Below are 20,172 nucleotides of genomic sequence, written 5' to 3'. Positions count from 1 at the left end.
AGGACAAATCCGTTCATCCTTGAGGTCTTCCCGCTTTCCTTTTGTATTGTCTTGTGTCTGGTACCTCCTCTGTGGTTTGTGAATAGAAACTTTATTAGGTTATTAACTCCATCACAACATTTTATGTTTAATATCTTGGTCACACAGTTTCCTAGCCCCAAATTTCCTGTAGGAGGCTTAAGTCCCTCCATAACAGACTCTAGTGAGGGGATGCTCGTAAGAAACATGTGTTCCCCTGTAATTTGGGATTTGACAGCTGCTGCTTCTGGCATTGACTTCATTCTCTGGAACTGGACTTGGCCTTGAGAGTGATGCAGCTTTGGGTAATGTATTAAAATGGAAATATGGAAAAAGAAAAGTAAATAGTAGATAACAGTAATTGGTATGTGTGTTTTAATGAAAGTCTGATGGATATTCCTGAACAAAATAGTGGTTATCATTTAACAAGATCCAGATTGAGATGAATGGTTGCATCCTGGCCCCTCTCCTAAGTAAAGCTTTGCTGGCTTGATGGGTAGAATATGAGGTATCACGTAAAGCTAGATGCTTCTTTAGGAAATAATTTTCAGAGTGAGGATACTAATGGAGAAAATCCAGGCTGAGGGAAAGAGCCTGTGAGAGGGGCCTCAGAACAAGAATGGGACAGGCAGGCTAGATTTCAGAGCCCAGGGCTGAAAATGCTAATCTGCTAAAAAGTGAAAGTCGCTTAGTCAAGTCCAACTCTTTGCGACCCCATGGACTATATAGTCCATGGAATTCTCCAGGGCAGAATACTGGAGTGGGTAGCCTTTCCCTTCTCCAGAGGATCTTCCCAACCCAGGGATCGAACCCAGGTCTCCCACATTGCAGGCAGATTCTTGCAGCTGAGCCATAGGGGAATCCCAAGAATACTGGAGTGGGTAACCTATCCCTTCTGCAGGGGATCTTCTCGACCCAGGAATCTAACGGGGCTCTCCTGCATTACAGACAGATTCTTTACCAACTGAGCTATCAGAGAAGACTAAGCTGCTAAAAGAGAGGGTCAATAGACAAACATTTTGATGAGAAGTCAAGTCGGATGGCAGGATCCTTTGGGGACCTAACTCCTACTGTTAGGGCCAAGAATTTGGAACTAGAGTACTAACACTGGGGAAAAGCAAGGCAAACAGAGGAGAGATACAAGGGCAGCCCTCAACCCCCGCCCCAACCCTGGCTGGACAATGGCCATCCCAAGGTTAGAGATATGGCACTGAACAAAAAGGGTGTGTAAAAATCAGCAAAGAGCTCCTGTAAGCTGACAGGTAAACTACTCAATATATGAGGCTGAAAAATGCAGAGGGAGATCTTTCGAAGTCCTTTAAGATGCAGCCTCTGGTCCTCAGCTTCTGTTTTTCATGTGGAAAACAATACAAAGCCACTTCAGGAGCCAACTGCTGTGTGCATGGAATATGGAATATACTGAAGACTAAGAAACAGTGAGACCAGCTGGTCGCTACTGCAGAGATTCAGACATGAGAAGGGCTGGCCTTAGAGGGACACTTGGGTGTGCAGGAAGAATGGGTTGGATTTGCTGGACAAATGCAGAGAAAAGACAAGAATGGTGGGGAGTGGCGGTGAGGGGAAGGCTGTAAGAGGATTTGGGTTTTTTGAAGGTATAATTAAAATGCACAGATCTTAAGTGTGGAATGAATTTTGATAAATATGTTCATCTCTGTCCCCCGCAACCCCAACGGAGGTTTTTAAAAGACCAAATTTCCAGTGCCTGCAGATCCTAAGTGAAGCTGCTTCAAAGGCAAGAAGCTGTAAGCCACTGAAGAGAGAAGTACGGACTGGAACTCTATATGTGAAAGTCATATGCAGCCAGCAGGTGGAAATCTCTTGAGCAAGTGAACACAGGTGCAGGAAGAGGCAAATGGAGAACGGGCCCAATTTGGGGTGCACATGGACCCACTCTCCCACTGTGGGTTTTATTTGCTGATATAAGTGCAGAGGCTTCTCTTTGTTCAGGCCTTCAGCCTCAGACTTATCTTAAATGAGGAAGAAACTGCTTTCTGAGCTGGCCTCCGCCAAAGTCTGTCCTATGGAACTTGCAGAAGGGCGTCACTGGGGGGGGAAGGGAGCGGGAGAATCCCAGAGGCGGGTCTGCACCTCCTCCCAGCAGCCTGCACAGCTACTTTGCTGAGCTGGAGCCCAGCTTCCTCGGTGCAGGGTGTTCTGGCAGCCGGCCTGGGCACCCCGGGGAGCACCTCTGCTCCAGGTGTGCGCTCGCAGCAGCCCTCCAGCAGTGCCCTCGGTGTTTGCAGCCCCTGCAAGTTTGCACGCAGCGCGAGCAGGGTGGCTAGTAACTGGGGGGTGGTGGGCGTGACGGCGCTCCCTAGCGCTCTCTCCCGCCCAGGCAGTCCCGGGAACGTTCTGAAAAGTATCCAAAAGTTCTGTGCCGCGCGCGCGCGCGCGCAAAAAGGGCACAACCCCCCACCTCTTTGGGCGTTGCGAGTCTCGACCTCGCCAGTCCAGCTGCACCTCCGGCTGCAGAACGTACGCGTTCTGCGCCTCCTCCTCGCCAGCCTCGCCGTCGGCCGGGTGCCCCCCTTGCAGCTACCGGAGAGTCTGCGCTTCTACTTGGGGCACCATGCCCAACGATGATGCGTACAGCAAGCCCTCCGCGCCGTCGGAGGCCCCGCACACCCCGGGGGCACCACCGCAGGGCAAGGCCGGGGGCTTCGGCAAAGCGGCCGGGGCGCAGCTCGGGACCACTGGCGGCGGCGGCGGTGGCGGTGGCGGCGGCTCCGGCTCGGGAGCGTCCGGCATGGGCGCCGTCTCGGGCAAGAAGTCTCCGCGGCTGCCCAAGTGCGCGCGGTGCCGCAACCACGGCTACGCGTCGCCGCTCAAGGGCCACAAGCGTTTCTGCATGTGGCGGGACTGCCAGTGCAAGAAATGCAACCTGATCGCAGAGAGACAACGCGTGATGGCCGCACAGGTGAGTGCGGGCGTCCGGAACCGGGCTTCAGCCCCGAATTTTTCGAGTAAAGCCCCTCGGGTCCCGGGGGCGCCACGTGGGGCGCGCGGGTTCGGAAGGAAGGTGGCGGTGCTTGCGGACAGCCATTGCGCGCTCGGGGCCGGGGGTTCTCCCCACGCGCGGACGCCGCGCTCCGAGGGCCTGGACTCGTCTACGATGCCGCAGGCGTAGCCAGGGAGGTGCGGGGTTCACTCGGGTCCCGAAGCCCCGGGTCCTTGACCCAGTGGGAATTGTGGGGTTCGCCCCTTCGGGGATCCTCTGGCTGTCTGACTTCCTCTTTCAGAGCTAGCTGAGAGTTGTAGGGTTCGCTGTGCTTGGGAGTCCCCGGGATCCCTAAACTCATCCTCCAGCAGAGAGTTGCGGGGTTCGCGCTGCTGGGGAAACGGTCCCCGGGATCTCTGACCACCCCCCTCCAGCAGCGAGTTGTGGTGTTCGCCCCTTCGAGGAGCCCTGGGCCTCCGACCTCACTCTCTGAGCAGAGTTGGGGGGTTTGCCCCCTCGGGGTTTTGTGGGATCCCTGACTCCGCCCCGAGCAGGGAGGTGCGCTTATAATTAGGGGGTGAGGGTGTTGGACGTTTCTTTCTCAGGGTGCTGGTTAGGGCGAAGCGAGACCCGGCCGGCCGCAGCTTCTGCGGATAACGCGTCGCGGCGGGAGGCTTTGCTTTTCTGGAAAAGTCGTCCTAACGGACGCCGGCGCGGCGTGGTCCTCGCCGTGCTTTTGGCGCTCTTTTTCGTATTCGCCGTGGCGGATCGTGGCTGAGCGTCTCAGCCATTTTGAGCACTAGGGAAATTTCATTTGCGCTTTAAAGTTTGCTGTCTCGACCAAAGATATTCAAGTACAGGTTACTTTGAGTGTGTTTTAAAACATACTTAAGAATTTTAAACGTCTACGCAGAGGAGAAAATGCAAGCGTTTGAGGTTTTGTCTGCTGTTCTTGGTGTGTGTGTGTGTTTTTTAAAGCGTCCTAAGCAGGGCAGTACTTTTGTACCTTAACAGAAATAAAGTCGTTGGTATCCTAAAAGAATTTTTAGAAGAGAATAATACGCATTCTTTCCAGCTAAAAGTTGTTCCATCCTTTTAAAACAGGTTATTTACAATGAAATATTACAAAGAAATGTTTACTAACGACGTGCTACTTTTGGTTAGGAACGGGTAAATATCCTCCGCTGAAAAAGATATCAGTAAGAGCCTTGAACAGAACTTCACCATGCTTAGAGATTATGCTTTTTATATACACCCATTTTTTAAAAAAAAGTTTTAAAATAGTTAGATTTGGTCTTCTCAGACTGCGAGGGTAGTCATGGAAATACAGGTTGTTTTACTTGGTTTCTTTTTGGTTTTTATTTTAATCTGTAGTGGATGAAAAGAATACACTGAATATAGCATTTAAATGCATCACAGTGAACTTACTGAAAAAAAACTTATGACATTTAATTTTTCTTGTAGGTAGAAAAGTTTTTTCTGAATATTTTAAACTGTTGGCTTTAAATATTTAGTGTGGAGAGTATGCTTGGGAGGGGGATTTTTCTCAAAATGTAATAAAAATATGCATCCAGGTAGGGCCATTAAGTTTGAATAAGCTGTATTAGTAGGAGTACTAATTTGTAAGGAGGCTGTTCTCTATGTTAAAAACAAAAGGAACCAAAATTATTTTAATAGTATAAAACTTCAGTGTTTTCCACACTAGAAGGCTTGTGCTGTGCTGAGTGAAATCCTTTAAACAACCATGTAACAGCCATTTTTAATCATTCTAAAATAGTTTGAAATTAATCTTAAATATGACTCTAAAATAATTGCATTTTAAATCAATTGCCTCACCTTCCCTATTTAAATAGCATTTCCTAAGAGCCCTTGAGAGGTCTTTGTAAAAGTGTTTTTAGCTTATGAACTATGTAATACTCTGTATGTGGTGTGCATGTGTGAGATTTGTGTAAACCAGGGCTTAAAGTACACTTTTTTGTTGGATTGGCATACTTCACAAGTTCATGGGTATTCTTTTAAACATTTGTGGTCAAATCCTTAATACTCTGGTTCTAAACTTGGTTAATAATAGAAAATTGAAGAATTAAACTTAATTATTTAATCTTAATTGATAATTAAAAGATTTTTTTAAAGTTGAAGACTCCTCTTGTTAGGAGTAAAATTATTTCCAAGTTAATCATCTTTCTAAATTTAGACTACAGTTTTCCTAAAACAGTCTGTAAATCGTAGTTATGCTTCTGGTTCACCATTTTGATGTCAACTTTTTGGCTTGTATTTCAGCCTCTGAGGTACAGGTGCTTCCCTTTCTCATTCCATTATCACCAGTGGTCAGTTTCCATTATCACCAGTGGTCAGTTTCAACAGAAAGTCTGCCTTTTTTGTTACTTGTAAACAAAATACAATTTTTTTTGACACAACTTTTCAACCTTTCACTGTTAGTTAAAAGAAGAGGGACCACGAGGAGTGTCTTAGGTATGCTGGGTCCTTTCCCGCTCCCACTGGGGAATATCACACCTGCTTTCTCCTTTTCTCTCCATCTCCGCCTCCTCCTCTCTCTCCAGGGATTTCAACACCATGTTGCAGCCCCCTTTTCCCCATTCCTTCCCTCCACGATCTCTCCACCCCCCAGAATAGGGCTCTGTGGGTTTCCCGAGCAGCCCCTGCCTTCGTTGTCTACCCTGCTCCCATGTTGGGGGTAGTTCTGCCCCTTCATCCTTGCCCGGCAGTCTTTACTCATGCTGCTTTTCACCACCCTGTTCCAGTACCACCTCCGCTCATCCTTGCACTTAAAAGCCCTTTTTGTGCCTGTCCTATGGTGGTTCATCATTTGTTTTGAATTGTAATTGCATGTTTGCTTCCTGTCTCTCCTTTTAAACGGTGAGTACCTTGGGATCTAATCTAATCTTACTGTATCTTGCTGGGTGTGGTTCCTAATACAGCAGCCTTTTACATATTTGTGGAAGGAGGCAGTGAGTGATCCATTCTCCTTACTTCCTAATCTGTCAGTGCTGGCTTCTGCTCTTCACGTTGAATTCCTCTGCTGATTCTGCAGCTTTTTCTCATCCAGTCTTTCCTCCTGGTCTGCATACACATTTGTTTATTGACGTTTTTGAGCACTCACTCAAAGCTCTAAAGGACCTCTGACTCTCAACCATTTTTCAGCTTTGGCTACACATCAGAGTTACCTGGGTGGCTATAAAAAGAAATGAGGATGACCCAGAGGGATGGGATGGGGAGGGAGGTGGGTGGGGGGTCCAGGAGGGGGAACACATGTAAACCCATGGCTGATTCATGTCAATGTATGGCAAAAACTATTACAATATTGTAAAGTAATTAGCCCCCAACTAAAATAAATAAATTTATTAAAAAAAAAAATGAGGGGGAAAAAAAAAGATGTGAGGGATTCTCAGACCTCATCCCTGGAGGTAATGGATGGAGATGTCTGGGGTGGGTGGGGCTTCAATGGTTTTGGCAAAGCTGTAGGAGTGATTCTGGGGTGCTGGAGGTGACACACTGCCCTGTGCTTCCAGGTGGCCCTGAGACGGCAGCAGGCCCAGGAAGAGGAATTGGGGATCAGTCACCCCATTCCGCTGCCCAGCACGGCTGAGATGATGGTCAAGAGAGAGAACAATGGCAGCAACCCATGCCTGATGACTGAGAGCAGCAGCTCCCCGCAGCCGCCACCGGCCAGCACCCCCACCTCAGCAGCTTCAGGTAAGCCTGTGGGCCAGCTGGAGGGAAGAAAGGTGTGGCCACAGAGACAGAGCCTCAGGCTGGTTCTGAGCCCCAAAGCACATGCAGAGCTTAGAGGGTTTCTTAAAAGATCCTCCCTCTGAAGGTCTGTTTTGGCTGCCTCACAAAAGAGGTGGGCCTGAATTCTAGAACCAGAAGTTCGAGAGCTTCACTTTCCCGTTGTTTTTTTTTTCCCAAGGCTGAATCTGGACAGAGTCAAAATCACAGAATGCCAGAGAAATTAGTCCAGAATTCATCTCAGTCAGCCCCTTCCATTCACGGGATCCTCCTGGTGGGAGCCAAAGATCCTTGTTTCCTGAAAGTCCTTTCTCTGGGAAGGACTACAATCCACTTGGGGAACATATCTAAAAAAGACAGATACTAGGTTCTGAGTTTCAGGGGACACTGGAATTGAGGCGAGGCATGTCTCATTGGCTTAAATTCTCTCTCATGCACTAAGATTATACCAGGTGCTAGATGTATGCTGATTCATTTCATTCTTAGAAGAAGGAAGTGTTAATTCTATTTTATACTATGTGAAAATTGAGGTATAAAAAGTTTTAGTGACTGGCTACACCTGTCAAACTAGAAAGTATCTGAATTAATCTATCTGCCTCCAAAATCTCACAGTGCTTACTGCACTGGATGTGTAAATGACCTCAAGAGTCATGGTGCTCTAGAGCTGCACTGTCCGACATGGAAGCCCCTAGCCTCATTGGGCTACTTAAATTTAATTACAATGAAGTAAAATTAGAACTTTTATCCAGAGAAGATATACAAGTGGTAGAAAGCTCAAGGAAAGATGCTTGATAGCATTAGTCATTAGGGAAATGCAAATCAAAACTATCATGAGGTACCACCTCACACCAGTTAGGATGCTTAGCATCAAAAAACCAGAAAATAACAATATTGGTGAAGATGTGGAAAAATTGGAACTTTTGTGCACAGTTGGTAAGAATGTAAAACGGTACAGCTTCTATGGAAAACAGTATGATGGTTTCTCAGAAGTTAAAAATAGAATTACTACATGATCCAGCAATTCCACTTCTGAGTGCATACTGAAAAGAATTGAAAACAGCATCTTAAAGAGGTATTTCTACATCCATGTTTATAGCAGCATTATGCATAATAGCTAAAATGTGGAAGCACCTCAAGTGTCCACCTACAGATGAATGGAAGAGCAAAATGTGGTTAAAAAAAAAAAAAATTTAGCCTGAAAAGGAAGGAAATTTTGACACATGGTACAGCACGGATGAACCTTGAAGACATTATGCTAAGTGAAATAAACCAGTCACAAAAAGACAAATACTGTATGATTCCACTTATATACTTGAAGTCGTCAAAATCATAGAGACAGAAGATGGATTGGTGGTTGTCACAGGCCGGGGGGAGAGAGGAATAGAGGGTTATTGTTTAATGAGTATAGGGTTTCAGTTTTACGAGATGGAAAGAGCTGTGGAGATGGATGATGGTGATGGTTGCAATACATCATGAATGTAGTTTGTTTCACTGAACTATGCACTTAAAGATGGTTAAGATGTTTGTTTTTATGTTGCATGTATTTTACAACAGTAGAAATAAAATGAAAAATTTTAAACATTTATTTCCTCAGTTGCGCTAGTCATATTTCAGATGTTCAACAGGCACATATGTAGCTAAAGCCGGCCATATTGGATAGCGTGCGCTTCCATTTCTCACAAAGTTCCATTTAATGGCACTGGTCTAAAATGCAGGGGCTCTAAGAAACTCACAAAACTAGGATCTGTGACATCCCATTGGCAAATATAAAGACATATTTCATACTAAACATACCCGCTGAGATTCACAGAATCTTGAGCCTTCTAAGACTCCATGAAATGTAACCTTGGAGTAAGTTTTAAGTAAACCTTTCATGAGTTAGTTTGCTGTGCTTAATCACTGGGCTAAAGTTGTCAGCTGCCTAGTTGTCATTAACTAGCTGTGCAACTTCAGACAAGTCACTTAAGCTCTCTGGTGGTCTCGTTTCCTCTTCTCAAAAATGAAGGATGAGCTCTTTGAGGCTTTTTAAGATCCTCAGAGTCTTGACTCCTATAAAGAAGAAGATTAGAGAGCACCAAAGAAGACAGGTGAGAGACAGAGTTACATTACCTGCTGCAGGTAGGTGTGTCTGCGTACCTGTCTCTGGGTGTGTTCCTGGGGCTACAGAATCTCTAGCTAACAAAAGGAATGGTATTATTTTCTTGTTTTAGCTTGGTTGTGCATAAAATACATTTATAGCAGTTTCAGAACTTTCCTTTTCATAGGAAGGAAGGAGTACATCAATCAGAAATATGATTCTTGCACTTCGGGATTTTAAGCTGTATCTAATTACCAGAAAATAATATCGGGTTAGGGCAGACCTGGTGGATTCAGCTGGAGGTCTGATATGGGGATGGCGGTGGGGGGTGCCAGAGGAGTACAGAGGGGAGTAGCTCATTTGATGTTCACAAACATCTTATGAAGTAGGAATTATTATTCCTATTTACAGATAAGGAAACCGGTGGTAAGGAAACTGCCCCAGAATAGAGCTGAGTAGAGCTGGGATTCAGTCCAGGTCTGTCCCATCCCAGAGCCCACGGATTTGCCACCTGCCTGTGAAGGGAGGCTGTGGGAATAGTTGCTGTGTTTTTTTGGAAAATAGACGGTTATGATTAGAGTTTATGGTTTAATCCTCACATGGGATTTAGGGCTTATGGGCAAATCGAAACATGTCAGGGGCAGCACCATTCTCAGCTGGCACAGAAAACTGCAGCCATTGGTGTTCACAGGGAGAAATACAGGGACAGGCCTGTGATGGATCAGCATTAGTCCTGGGCATTTCGTTGGGAACCATGGGTGAACTTGGCCTACCCTGCTGTATCCCACATTGCACTTCATGGAAAGGGGTGTCAGAGTTTGATTTTACACCCCAACATGGTGAAGCCTTGAAGGATTTCAGGCTAGATGGAGTTCAGAATGACCAAGAAGTTCTTGCAGGGCATTTCAGAGTGGTGATAGGGAAAGTTACAAATAGAAGCAGCAGGAGAGCATGACAGAAGGTTCAAGGAGGATGTGACCAGATTCCCTTCTTTGCTCCTGGAGCTGATGGACCTTGGAGTCATTTCAGAGTCTTGAACCAGTGCTCCAAGGGAGGGAGTGTGGAAGCCAGTGGTGTGTGGTGCCCTGGGCTCAGCTGAGGGCAGGAGGCTTTCCCTGTCTGGGAAGATGGCCCTCCAGAACCAGCTTAGCTATCTCAGCAGGGCAGGAGCCTCGTCCATCATCATCACTCACAGGACTTCCACCAAAGCTCTTGCAGTTGGGATCAGGAACTTCTGAACTGGGACATGAACAAGAGAAAAGCAGAAATGCCAGTAGACTTAAACTATATAAATATAAAGAGAGAGATAGACAAGGCAGTGAAGGGAGGGTGGGAAGGGGGAAGAGAGGGAGAGAGAGAGAGTGAAACAGACAAGACAGATTGAAGGATGTTCCTGAAGTTTTATGTAGTACATGTGGTGTCCAACTTCCTACCCTACATAGTATGCTTCTGACAAACATGTAACTAATATTACATCTTAGAGGTAAGAATTTCTTTAAAATAACATTTAACTTTATGCAGGAGTTGGTAAACATTTATAGAGTACAAAAACATACTCAATAACTACATTCCAATCCCCAACTTATGGGTCTTCTGTTTGTTACCCCAGGATTACAGGTGTAAGCTTTACGTGTCTGTCTGTTGTTTTCGTGTGTGTGTATATGTATATATATAATATATATATTTAATATAGAGGGAGTATATTGCTCCCACTTGTGTGTAGTTTTTTTTTCTTATTTAAAACCATGGCATTTTTTAATGGCCTGGTATTCCGTTATATCAATGTGGAAGGCTAGGACTTGCAGTTATTTTGTGAAAGGTGAAAGTTGTAGTTGTCATGGAACAGTACAGCCCACTAATTGGCTCCCACAAGGGGTCAAGTTGCTCACTTTCTCTTTCTAATACATGATGTTGAGTGTCTGCAAGGGCAGTGGCTTAGTGAAATCCAGTAGATGTTTATGTCCTTGAGCCTTCTTAGTTATCTCCTTTTGGCTCCTGAAAGTGCCCAAGAATTATTGCCAAGATTATTGGCTGAATCCTGAGGCCACTGTGAAGGAAATTGAATTTGCTGAATTGTCGTTTCATCTATTGAAGAGCTGATCCCTCTGAGCAAGTTAACTTACCACAGTCTCTGCGATCCTTAGCTGAAGATTGGCTAAGCTAGATCAAAACACTGCCGGATGATTCCTCCAACAATAGGTATAAAAGATTCTATGATTGTGGGTAACACTGTGAAGGAACAACGTTTTGAAGAAATGCACTGTCCCTTGCTATCTTTTATATTAACAGGATCAGATATGCTAACAGGTATACTATCAATTAACAAATGATTTCTTTCCAGCCATTTTGGAGGCATCCAGAAAAAAAGGTGAGCAATTTTGGTTATGAATGACAATGAGTTAATAATAACTTCAGCATTATTTCTGTGGTTTTACTTTTTAAATTTTAGCTATACACACACACACATATATAAAGTTATCAACTGACTTGAAAAAATCTCATGAGCATAATATGTGTAATATATTCATATATATATTTTGAAAGTTATCAGCTGACTTGAAAAAAAAATCTCATAAGCATTCCTCCTCTTTGACATGTGGGCTCCTTCCTGTTTTATTTCATATTGTATTTTGCTTTTCCTTAGCCTCCTATGCAGCAAGTAGAAGGCCATTTTACTTAGAGCTTATGCTAAAGTCTCCATAATTCTCGGCTCTTCTGTGCAGAGCTGTCAGATGAAGGGCTGCATTGTAGAGAATTTGGTTTGGCATATGTCCTTTGTAAGTGAGAACCTGAATGTTATCTCCTGGGGCCCTCCCTTCTGGAGCACCCTGGGCTTCCACACACACTCAAATTCACACTCCCCCATACTGAGCCACCTCCTGCCATCTCAGGTCTTCCCCCACTGCCCAGTGCCTGTGACCTGTGGCCTGCTTTCACTCACCTTTCCCCTGTTAGGTCAGCCAGGTCTGCGTCTGATAATGACAGGACACCCTCCTTCACTTCTCTTCTCTAGCTAGCAGTAATTGCTCTTCAGCACAGAGAAAGAACTCATTCGGTAGGCAGCACATGCCTTCCTGGTTGTGTGCTTTCTAAGGGCTCAAATGCTGTACCAACATGCAATGTGGTAGTTTTAAAATGGAATAATGTCCCCATGCAGTTTTTTGCCAGTAAGAAATGACTGATGAACTAACAACTGAAGATGTTGAGTTATTTAAGTTTCTTTAAAAATAAACTTTATTCATTAGAGAAGTTACAGATTTACAACAAAATTTAGAGGAAGGTATAGAGATTGCCCATACATCCCCTGCCCCCACACGTAGACAGTGCCCCCATTATCAGCATCCCCCACCAAAAGTACATTTGTTATGACTGATGACCGATACAGACATGCCACCATCACCCAGAGTCCATAGTGTACAGTAGGGTTAACTTTTGGTGTTGTACATTCTGTGAATAAATGATGGTGTGTATCCATTATTATAGTATCATACCAAGTAGTTTTGCTGCTCTAAAAATCTTCTATGGAGTTATTTAAAGTATTTCAGTTTTTATCTTTGCACTTTCCATGTTGCACAGAAAGAAGCATTTCAAATGAAAAACCAAAACATTTTACCCAAATTATCTTGAGAGCCGATATTTCTAGGATTCTGGCCACTTACATGAGATGAGCTCCATTTGATTTTAAACAGAGCTCAATTTCAAGCAGAATGGAAGATGTAGAAATTGAGTTTAAAAAGGCCTTCAGATAAAAGTATTCCCCAATTTTATTTTCAGAGTCCAAGAAATTTCCAAGATGTTTAATGAAATGAGTCTCCTAAAACTGAAGTAAGAATAGGAAGCTTGAATGAAAGAAAACCCTTAAGATTAATGGTACTGATCATTTTGATAGCCTAGTGTTTTAAATAACATCTCAATCAATTTTATTCATTCTAAGGGCAGTCTCTATTTACATGTCAAATATAACAGTTAATTGACCTGATAGAAATTCTCCATAGACAGTATTTCTATAAAGAAGTTGACAACAAAATATATGGGAAGTAGCCTACTGGTCTGTCTTGGCTAGAATGAAAATTTGGAGCCATCAAAAAAGGTAAATACAGGGGGTTTAAAGTTATAAATTAGTTTCCGTTGAAGTATAGTTGACTTAACAGTATTACTAATTTCAGGTGTACAACATGGTGATTCAGTATTTTAATAGATCATACTCCATTTAAAGTTATTAGAAAATAATGACTGTATTTTCCTGTGCTGTACAATAACAAATTAGTTTTATAACAGCATATGTAAAAGTCAAAAGAAGCTTGTGACTTGTTTGCACTTCTGTCTCCATTGTGAAAGTGTAATCTTAAGGGCAGGGATTCCATTTTAGTCATCATGTAACTTATGTGCATAGTACAGTGCCTGGCTTTGTAGTACATGGTCAGTAAACCTTTGCTGAATAAATTAATAATGATGGTTAAATTTGAAATTTTGTTTTAAAACACTGTGTTAGTGATCATGAACCGACCTACAGATACGATGTAAAGTCACTGATCAATCTGCAATTTGGGGGATATTTTTAAGTGTTTCTGATTTTTTAAATGCCTAAAAATTCAAATTAGTTTAACAGCCTAAGGTATAATTCATATTCTATATACTTTGTCTGTTTAAAGTGTACAATTCAGTGCTTTTTTTTTTTTTTCCAGTAAATTCACAGAGCCATGCAACCATCTCTGTAATCTAATTGTGGAACATTTTCATCTCTTCCTAAAAGAAACTCTACCCATTAGTAGTCATCTCTATCTGCTCCTACACTGGGGTCATAGGTGACTTTTTTTACTTAGCCTGATGTTTGCAAGATTTACCCCTATTGTAGCCTGTATTAATATTTATTATTCCTTTTTAAAAACTCAATACTCCACTGTATGGATATGGTGAGTTTTTTAATTCATCAGATAATGGACTTTTGGGTTGCTTACACTTTTTGGCTATTATGAGCAATGCTTCCATAACATTTTGGTGTCAGTTTTGTATTAATATATGTTTCATTCTCTTGAGTATATTCAAAAGAGCACAGTTTCTGAGGCATATGGTAACACTTCCCAAGTGGTGCTAGTGGTAAAGAATCTGCCTGCCAATGCAGGATACATAAGAGAAGTGGGTTCTATCCCTGAGTTGGGAAGATCCCCTGGAGGAGGAAATGGCAACCCACTCCAGTATTCCTGCCTGGAGAATCCCATGGACAGAGGAACCTGTCAGGCTACAGTCCATAGCGTCACAAAGAGTCAGACATGACTGAAGTGACTTAGCAGATGCACACACGATAACACTATGTTTAACCTTTTGAGAAACTGTCAGAGTGTTTTCCAAAGAGGCTGCACTCTTCTACTACATTCCCACCAGCAGTGTGTGAGAGCTTCAGAAAATTCATGCTAAAGTTTTTTAAAATTAAAAGGTAGCATGCCTTCATCCTGGCAGAAACTATAAAGATACAAATCCCAGTCAATGAGTCTTTGGTGACCAGAAGTTTAGATCACGGAGGATTCTCTGGGACTGCATCTTATTATCACTAGAAATATTAATATGTTAATACTGCCTTTAAAAAATTTCCTCTTTTCCCCCACTATCACATATATTTTATAGTGAAAGGAGTAGCATTTGAGGAATTAAACCACAGAAGAACCTGGTGACAGGTTTTCTTTGTTGTATTATTGGCTGATAGAAATGTTGGTTTGTTTCTGAAGGGCTTTAAGCAACTTTCTAGACCCTGAGTGACAAGCATTTCCCCAGAACAAGGGAGAGGGAATTCTATTGCCCTAGAAACTTAGCAAGAATAATTTTTATCTTTGGGTTTCTGAAAGTGGAAAACTGCCATCACTCCTGTGGAAAGCAGAAGAGAAACCTGAGAGCTGGGGAGAGCAGACAGCTGTTCTTCACATTACCAATGAGAAGAAGGTAGTACATAGGTTGTCATAGCTGTTGATAGCATTGGAAAACTTTTATAGGTGGTAACGCAAGGTATTGTTGTAGTGCTGTACAGCCTTGCATTTGCTGCCATAGGAGACTTTTGGAATGTCAGAAAGCTTATCTGTGTCAGCTGTTTCTCCTGTCTGCTCCACAGTGTCGCCCCGAGTCCTTGACCCTTGGGTTCCTGGTTATCTGCTGGTTCAGGGATCCTGTCCATTGACCACCCCCTCAGCCACACACTGCTCTTTGGATCTTGTGAATGCCTTTCTGTCTCATGTATTGTTTTACTAGCTAATTTATTTTTGAAATATTTTATTGTGGCAAAATACACAACATAAAATTGACCATTTTAACTGTTTTTAAGTGTGCAGTTCAGTGGCATTAAGTGTATTCACACTGTTGTGCAACCATTCTCACCATCCTTCTCTAGGATTTATCTTCCCAAACCGAAAGTCTAAATCTACAGTGAGAGCTCCGCGTTCTCTCCCTCTCACGACCCTTTTGCTGAACACAGCCTCTTTTGTTAGCTTGGCTTTCTTGGCCTTTGGAATCACCTGTAGACTCACATGAGATGATTGCTTTTATCTTGTCAACATCTGTTCTTTCCTTTCTTCCTTATCCCAGGTCTGCAATTTTTGCTTTATTGCTGACTTCTTGTCCTTGTTCATATGCTGTGCTTAGTTGCTCAGTTGTGTCAGACTCTTTGCAATCCCATGGGTTGTATCCTGCCAGGCTCCTCTGTCCATGGGGATTTTCCAGGCAAGAATACTGGAGTGGGTTGCCATGCCCTCCTCCAAGGGATCTTCCCAACCCAGGAATCAAACTGGGTCTCCTGCATGGCAGGTGGTTTCTTTACCAGCTGAGCCACCAGGGAAGCCCATACACCAGTCTAATCTGTGCCTCTGGGTTAATGAGGAGTTTTAAACTCTAGTATAAAGTTTAACTCTAGGCCAGTTGGGAAGGGGACCCAGGGTAAGGCCTGATGCGCGATACTGTGAATTTTGTACCTCTGCCAGGTGATCTGGACTCTGAGCCTAGAAATGCTCTGTGAAGTGCTGTGGGCCCCTGGGGGCTCTGGCTGCTGTCTCACTGGTTCTTGACTAGTCATGGTTCCTTTGGCAATGGTCCCAAGCAACTCTGTAAGTGCATGTCTGAATTTCTGTCTCAACCTAAAGGTGTCTTACTTTTCAACTTATAAAAAAATTCAATGTGACGACCAAATTTGCTGAACCAAATTGTATTTCAGACGCAGTTTCCTCTGGTCTCTCATGTCTATTGGTGGAGTTTACAATCACTAATCCCGTCTTAGTGTACAATACCACCAAGCATACTTTTCAGAAAAACATGCACAAGAAACTCTTAAAATAGGCTATAAGTAGCTGGTTTGTTGTCAGAAGGAAGTGTCTATTGGTGGAGTTTACAATCACTAATCCCGTCTTGGTGTACAATACCACCAAGCATACTTTTCAGAAAAACATGCACAAGAAACTCTTAAAATAGGCTATAAGTAGCTGGTTTGTTGTCAGAAGGAAGTGTCAATTCAGTATTCAAGTAATAACATATTTTCTGATGTTTATTGGCAGTGAGAGTTCTCAGATATGCTTCAGACACCCAGAGCCAGCTCAGTCCATTGTATGCTCCCAGCTGACTTGGTATTGATTTCAGCATTTATAAAGCTTCTCCCTATTTTTGCATCACCCTTTACTCTGGTCCTGCAATTGAGGGTTTATCCAAAATACAGTATATGCAGTAATTCTGGGAAGCATATGGGATCCATCTAACACTAGTAAATGTTTGCTGAACTGAGTTGAATTCATCTTTGCTGATAAGTCGACTGTTTGAGCCAGAGTCCCTTCCTCCCTTTTTCCCTTTCTTCCACCTGTTTCATTTTTCATTTATTCAACAAATATTCATTACATGACTGCATTGGGTCAGACCCTTTTCTAGGCCTGGGGTATACATTAGTGCCTAAAACATCTGTCTCGTGGATCTTGCACGTCTAGCAGGGGAGACAGTGGATAAACAGGTACACCAGTGAGTGAGCAAGATGCTTTCAGAAAGTATGAGCACTGTGGAGACAGACAGAGTGATGGGATGCATGTGTGTGCAGGGGTCATGGCATTGACAGGGTGGTTAGGGAAAGAGGGCCCCTCGAAGGAGATTAAATCCGAGCTCCTCCTGAGTGACAGTGAGCCATTGTGGTATGGAGGAAGAGCCCTCCAGGCAGGAGGCACTGCGGGGTGAGACGGCACTCAGAGCAGGATGCAGGCTGGAATGCTCAGTGCTGAGAGCAAGGGTGACATAGTTGGGGGCCACAACTCACTAGCCCTTGGAGGCCACAGAAGGAGTTGGGATTTTATGGTGAGTGCCGTGGGAAGTCATCGGAGTGTTGCAGCGGTGAGTGCTGTGATGTGATTTACTCTCTTCAGAGGTCTCTCCTGCTGTGTGGAGTGGGGTTTGAAGGGGGAGCACATGAAGACTGTGCAGCTGCCCAGGCAAAGGAGTGCTGCTTGTACCAGGGTGGTGATAGTAGAGCCGGAAAGAAATGGTGGGACAGGAGGACTATTTTGAGGGCAAGTTAACATGTAATTTTGGTAGATGTCACCCGCAGCACTCCCTCCAGAGAGAAGCTGCCATGGCATTGGCAGTGCTAGGTTCTATGGGGTTTTACTAGTCTGAAAGTTTGGTACGTGTGGGATGGTCAGAAGAATAATAGCCCCCCAGAGAGGTCCTCACCCCTGTCCCGGGGGCTGGTGAAGTGTACTTCAGAGCAAAAGGGACTTTGCAGATGTGATTAATTCATTGGTCTGCAAGCGGGGTGGTGACCCCAGATTCCAGGTGGGCCCATTCTAATGCCTGAATCCTTGGAAGTGGAGAACCTTTCTTGGCTGCACCAGAGATGCCACAACAGAAGATGCCAGGAAGTTTCAAAGTCAGGAAAAGACTTGACCACTGTTTATGGCTTTGAAGATGGAGGAAGGGGGTGCCAAGGCAAAGATTTCAGGAGTTCTCTAGAATCTTGGAACAACCCTTAGCTGACAGCCAATGAAGAAACAGGATTTCAGTCCTACAACCACAGGAAACTGAATTCTTCCATCATTCTGACTCAGCAGGGAAACACAGACCTGTTAACACCTTGATTTCAGCCTGGAGAGACCTGGGTCAGACTATGGGCTGACAAAACTGTAAGAATAATGCATTTGCATTGTTTTAAGCTGCTAAATTTGAGGCAGTTTGTCACACAGCAGTAGAAAACAAATATAGTTGATATAGTTTATATTTCCTCTTTCCTTTGTTAGTGATATTGAACATTTTTCCATATGTTACAAAATCATTTGTATTTTTTCTGTGAGCCATCTGTGTGTCGTTTGTCCATTTCTTAATTGAATTCCTTATCTGAGAGTTCCTCATTTATTATGGAATTGGCCCTTTGTGATATGAGTTGCAATCCCTTCCCCCAAACACACTATTTGGTATTTCAAGCCAGGAGACTAGCTGAGACAGCTGGGGGCAGACTGAAGAGGCCAGGAGCCCGAGGATTGGCCCTGGTCACTGCACTCTGGACGAGTGGAGGAGCCTGTGGCTCGTCTGGTTCCCCATCAGCAGATCAGAGCCAAATAGAAATGTCCCTATGGTGGAGCAGATGCACTTGACATGTTCTTCACACTCTTCTAACTTCGGTTAATACCCTCATTTCAGTGTAACCATGGGCAGAGCTCAAGTTAAGCTAAGGGTTCCAGTGATTGAACCATTTTACATTCACGTCTGGAGCCGTGGTCGACAGATTCCAATATTACTGTCTGGTGTATAATAAGTCAGCACAGCCATGACTGCGGAATGGGATTCACTTGTCTGTTCAGATAATCCAGGCTGCTGGAGGCTAATCTTGTCCTTACCAAAGTTACATGAAATTAGAGTGCATCTTACCCATAGACTCTTTCAAAATGCTTTTACTGCTGCTTTGGTTGATACATGTTTGGGGTTGTGCTTCCCCCAGGGTGAGGGCTAGTTGTTATTTAGCAATTTCCAGATTAGTGTCAGATTAGTTAACAGACTAACCAGTCTATTAGTGCCAGATTTCCCTCTGAGAGAATGGTATGTGGTAGTAGAGGCTTGATCAGAGGTCTTCAAGGTGAAGATACCGGGAAACAGAGTTTTGCTTTTACCTGGATAACTGTACTGATGCCTGGGGAGGAGGCTCCTTGTTGGTGAAAGAACACAAGATCTCGGGTCCAAAGACTTGCCTGTTACGCAGCCTTTCTGATTTTGAGCAGTTCATTTATTTCTCTGAGTGGTCTGTTTTCTTATTTGTGAAATAGATAAAATATTAATAATAATGCCTCCCAGTTTATCTCACAGAATCAGTGTGGTGCTCAATTAAGATTTTGATGTAAAACTTGGTAAACCACAACAAAGTACAGAAACAGGCCATCAAACTCAAGTTTCAGATATTACAATGAGGAACAGAAGAATGAGGCCGGATATGATCCACCCTATAGCCATAAACTGGTTTTTTTTGTTGTTGTTGTTTTTTGGTTTTTTTTCTTCAAAAACCTAGCTCCATGAGCTGACATGTGAATTGTGTCTCTGGGTGAGGCGTATATAACCCCTCATAGTTCCTCCAGCCCAGCCCGTACACCAGCAACCAGGAGTCTCTTGAGACGCGTCCATCTTAATGTTCACACAGTGAAGTCTGAGTAAGCGTTCTCCTTCTTTTCTTGGCTTTGCTTTTTTGTCTTTGTTTTCTTAGTTGTACTGACACTTGTCTTTAGTGTTAGCCATCTCGCACCCTTTTTAAAGGGAGTAGAGACTGTTGGAGAACCACACCGATACCCAGGACTTGAGTAGAAGGAAGTTACCTTCAGCAAAACAGGTAGAGCACCTCCTCTATCTTGCTGCCCCTCTCAGTTTGGACAGAAGTAACATGATTCAGACCTTGGACCCTACCTGTCGAATGAAGAAGCAGGCACGTTGATACAGACCTGGCCAGGGAGGGAAGAGGAGTCCCAAGGACACGATTCTAACACCTTCATTTCTAACGCAGTGGAAGAGGAAGGAATTCACCAGTCGGAGCGACATGTACTAGGCATAATTTCTCATTAACAAGTTCGAGTGTGTCTGCAGCTGTCCCAGGGCACCCCACCCTGTCGCTGCTGCCTCGTGGAGCCCTGACATCCACCGGATAAGGGTGGTAGTTACCTCCCTATTGGGCTCTCCCATGTTTTTATCTGAGAGATGGAATTAGGAGTTACAGGGGAAAAGGAAGAAGAAGCACATCAAAGAATTTGCGGGTGGCTTTTGAATAAGGGGCCTTATTGGCTCAGGGCTGTTAGCTTTGGGTGTGCTGTTTTCATCATGAAGCACCTGGGGTTTGTTTTTTTCTAAAAGATGTAGATAAACTAGAGAGAATCCAGGGGAAGGG

At 43.9% G+C, this 20,172-nt stretch overlaps 1 protein-coding gene across 4 annotated transcripts in view; it reads left to right on the top strand.

Moving 5' to 3' along the window:
• The first annotated feature begins 2,461 nt into the window (after nt 1-2,461).
• Nucleotides 2,462-20,172, top strand: part of DMRT1 (doublesex and mab-3 related transcription factor 1) — a 97,772-nt gene continuing 80,061 nt past the window's right edge. For 2 of the 4 annotated variants that reach the window (XM_081504078.1, XM_081504071.1), the window contains exons 1-2: nt 2,462-2,956; nt 6,508-6,691. In XM_081504078.1, coding sequence (XP_081360204.1) covers nt 2,609-2,956; nt 6,508-6,691 — 532 coding nt within the window. In that variant the 5' untranslated portion in view covers nt 2,462-2,608. Of the gene's footprint in view, nt 2,957-6,507; nt 6,700-20,172 lie in introns of all 4 variants that reach the window. The other 2 variants (XM_081504062.1, XM_081504055.1) reach the window with 1 other exon arrangement.

Source organism: Giraffa tippelskirchi, chromosome 1 (assembly GCF_054371585.1).
Source record: "Giraffa tippelskirchi isolate mGirTip1 chromosome 1, T2T-mGirTip1v1.2.pri, whole genome shotgun sequence".
Classification (NCBI taxonomy): Eukaryota; Metazoa; Chordata; class Mammalia; order Artiodactyla; family Giraffidae; genus Giraffa; species Giraffa tippelskirchi.
Note: the sequence above shows the minus strand (reverse complement) of the source record. Positions and strands in the feature narration are given on the sequence as shown.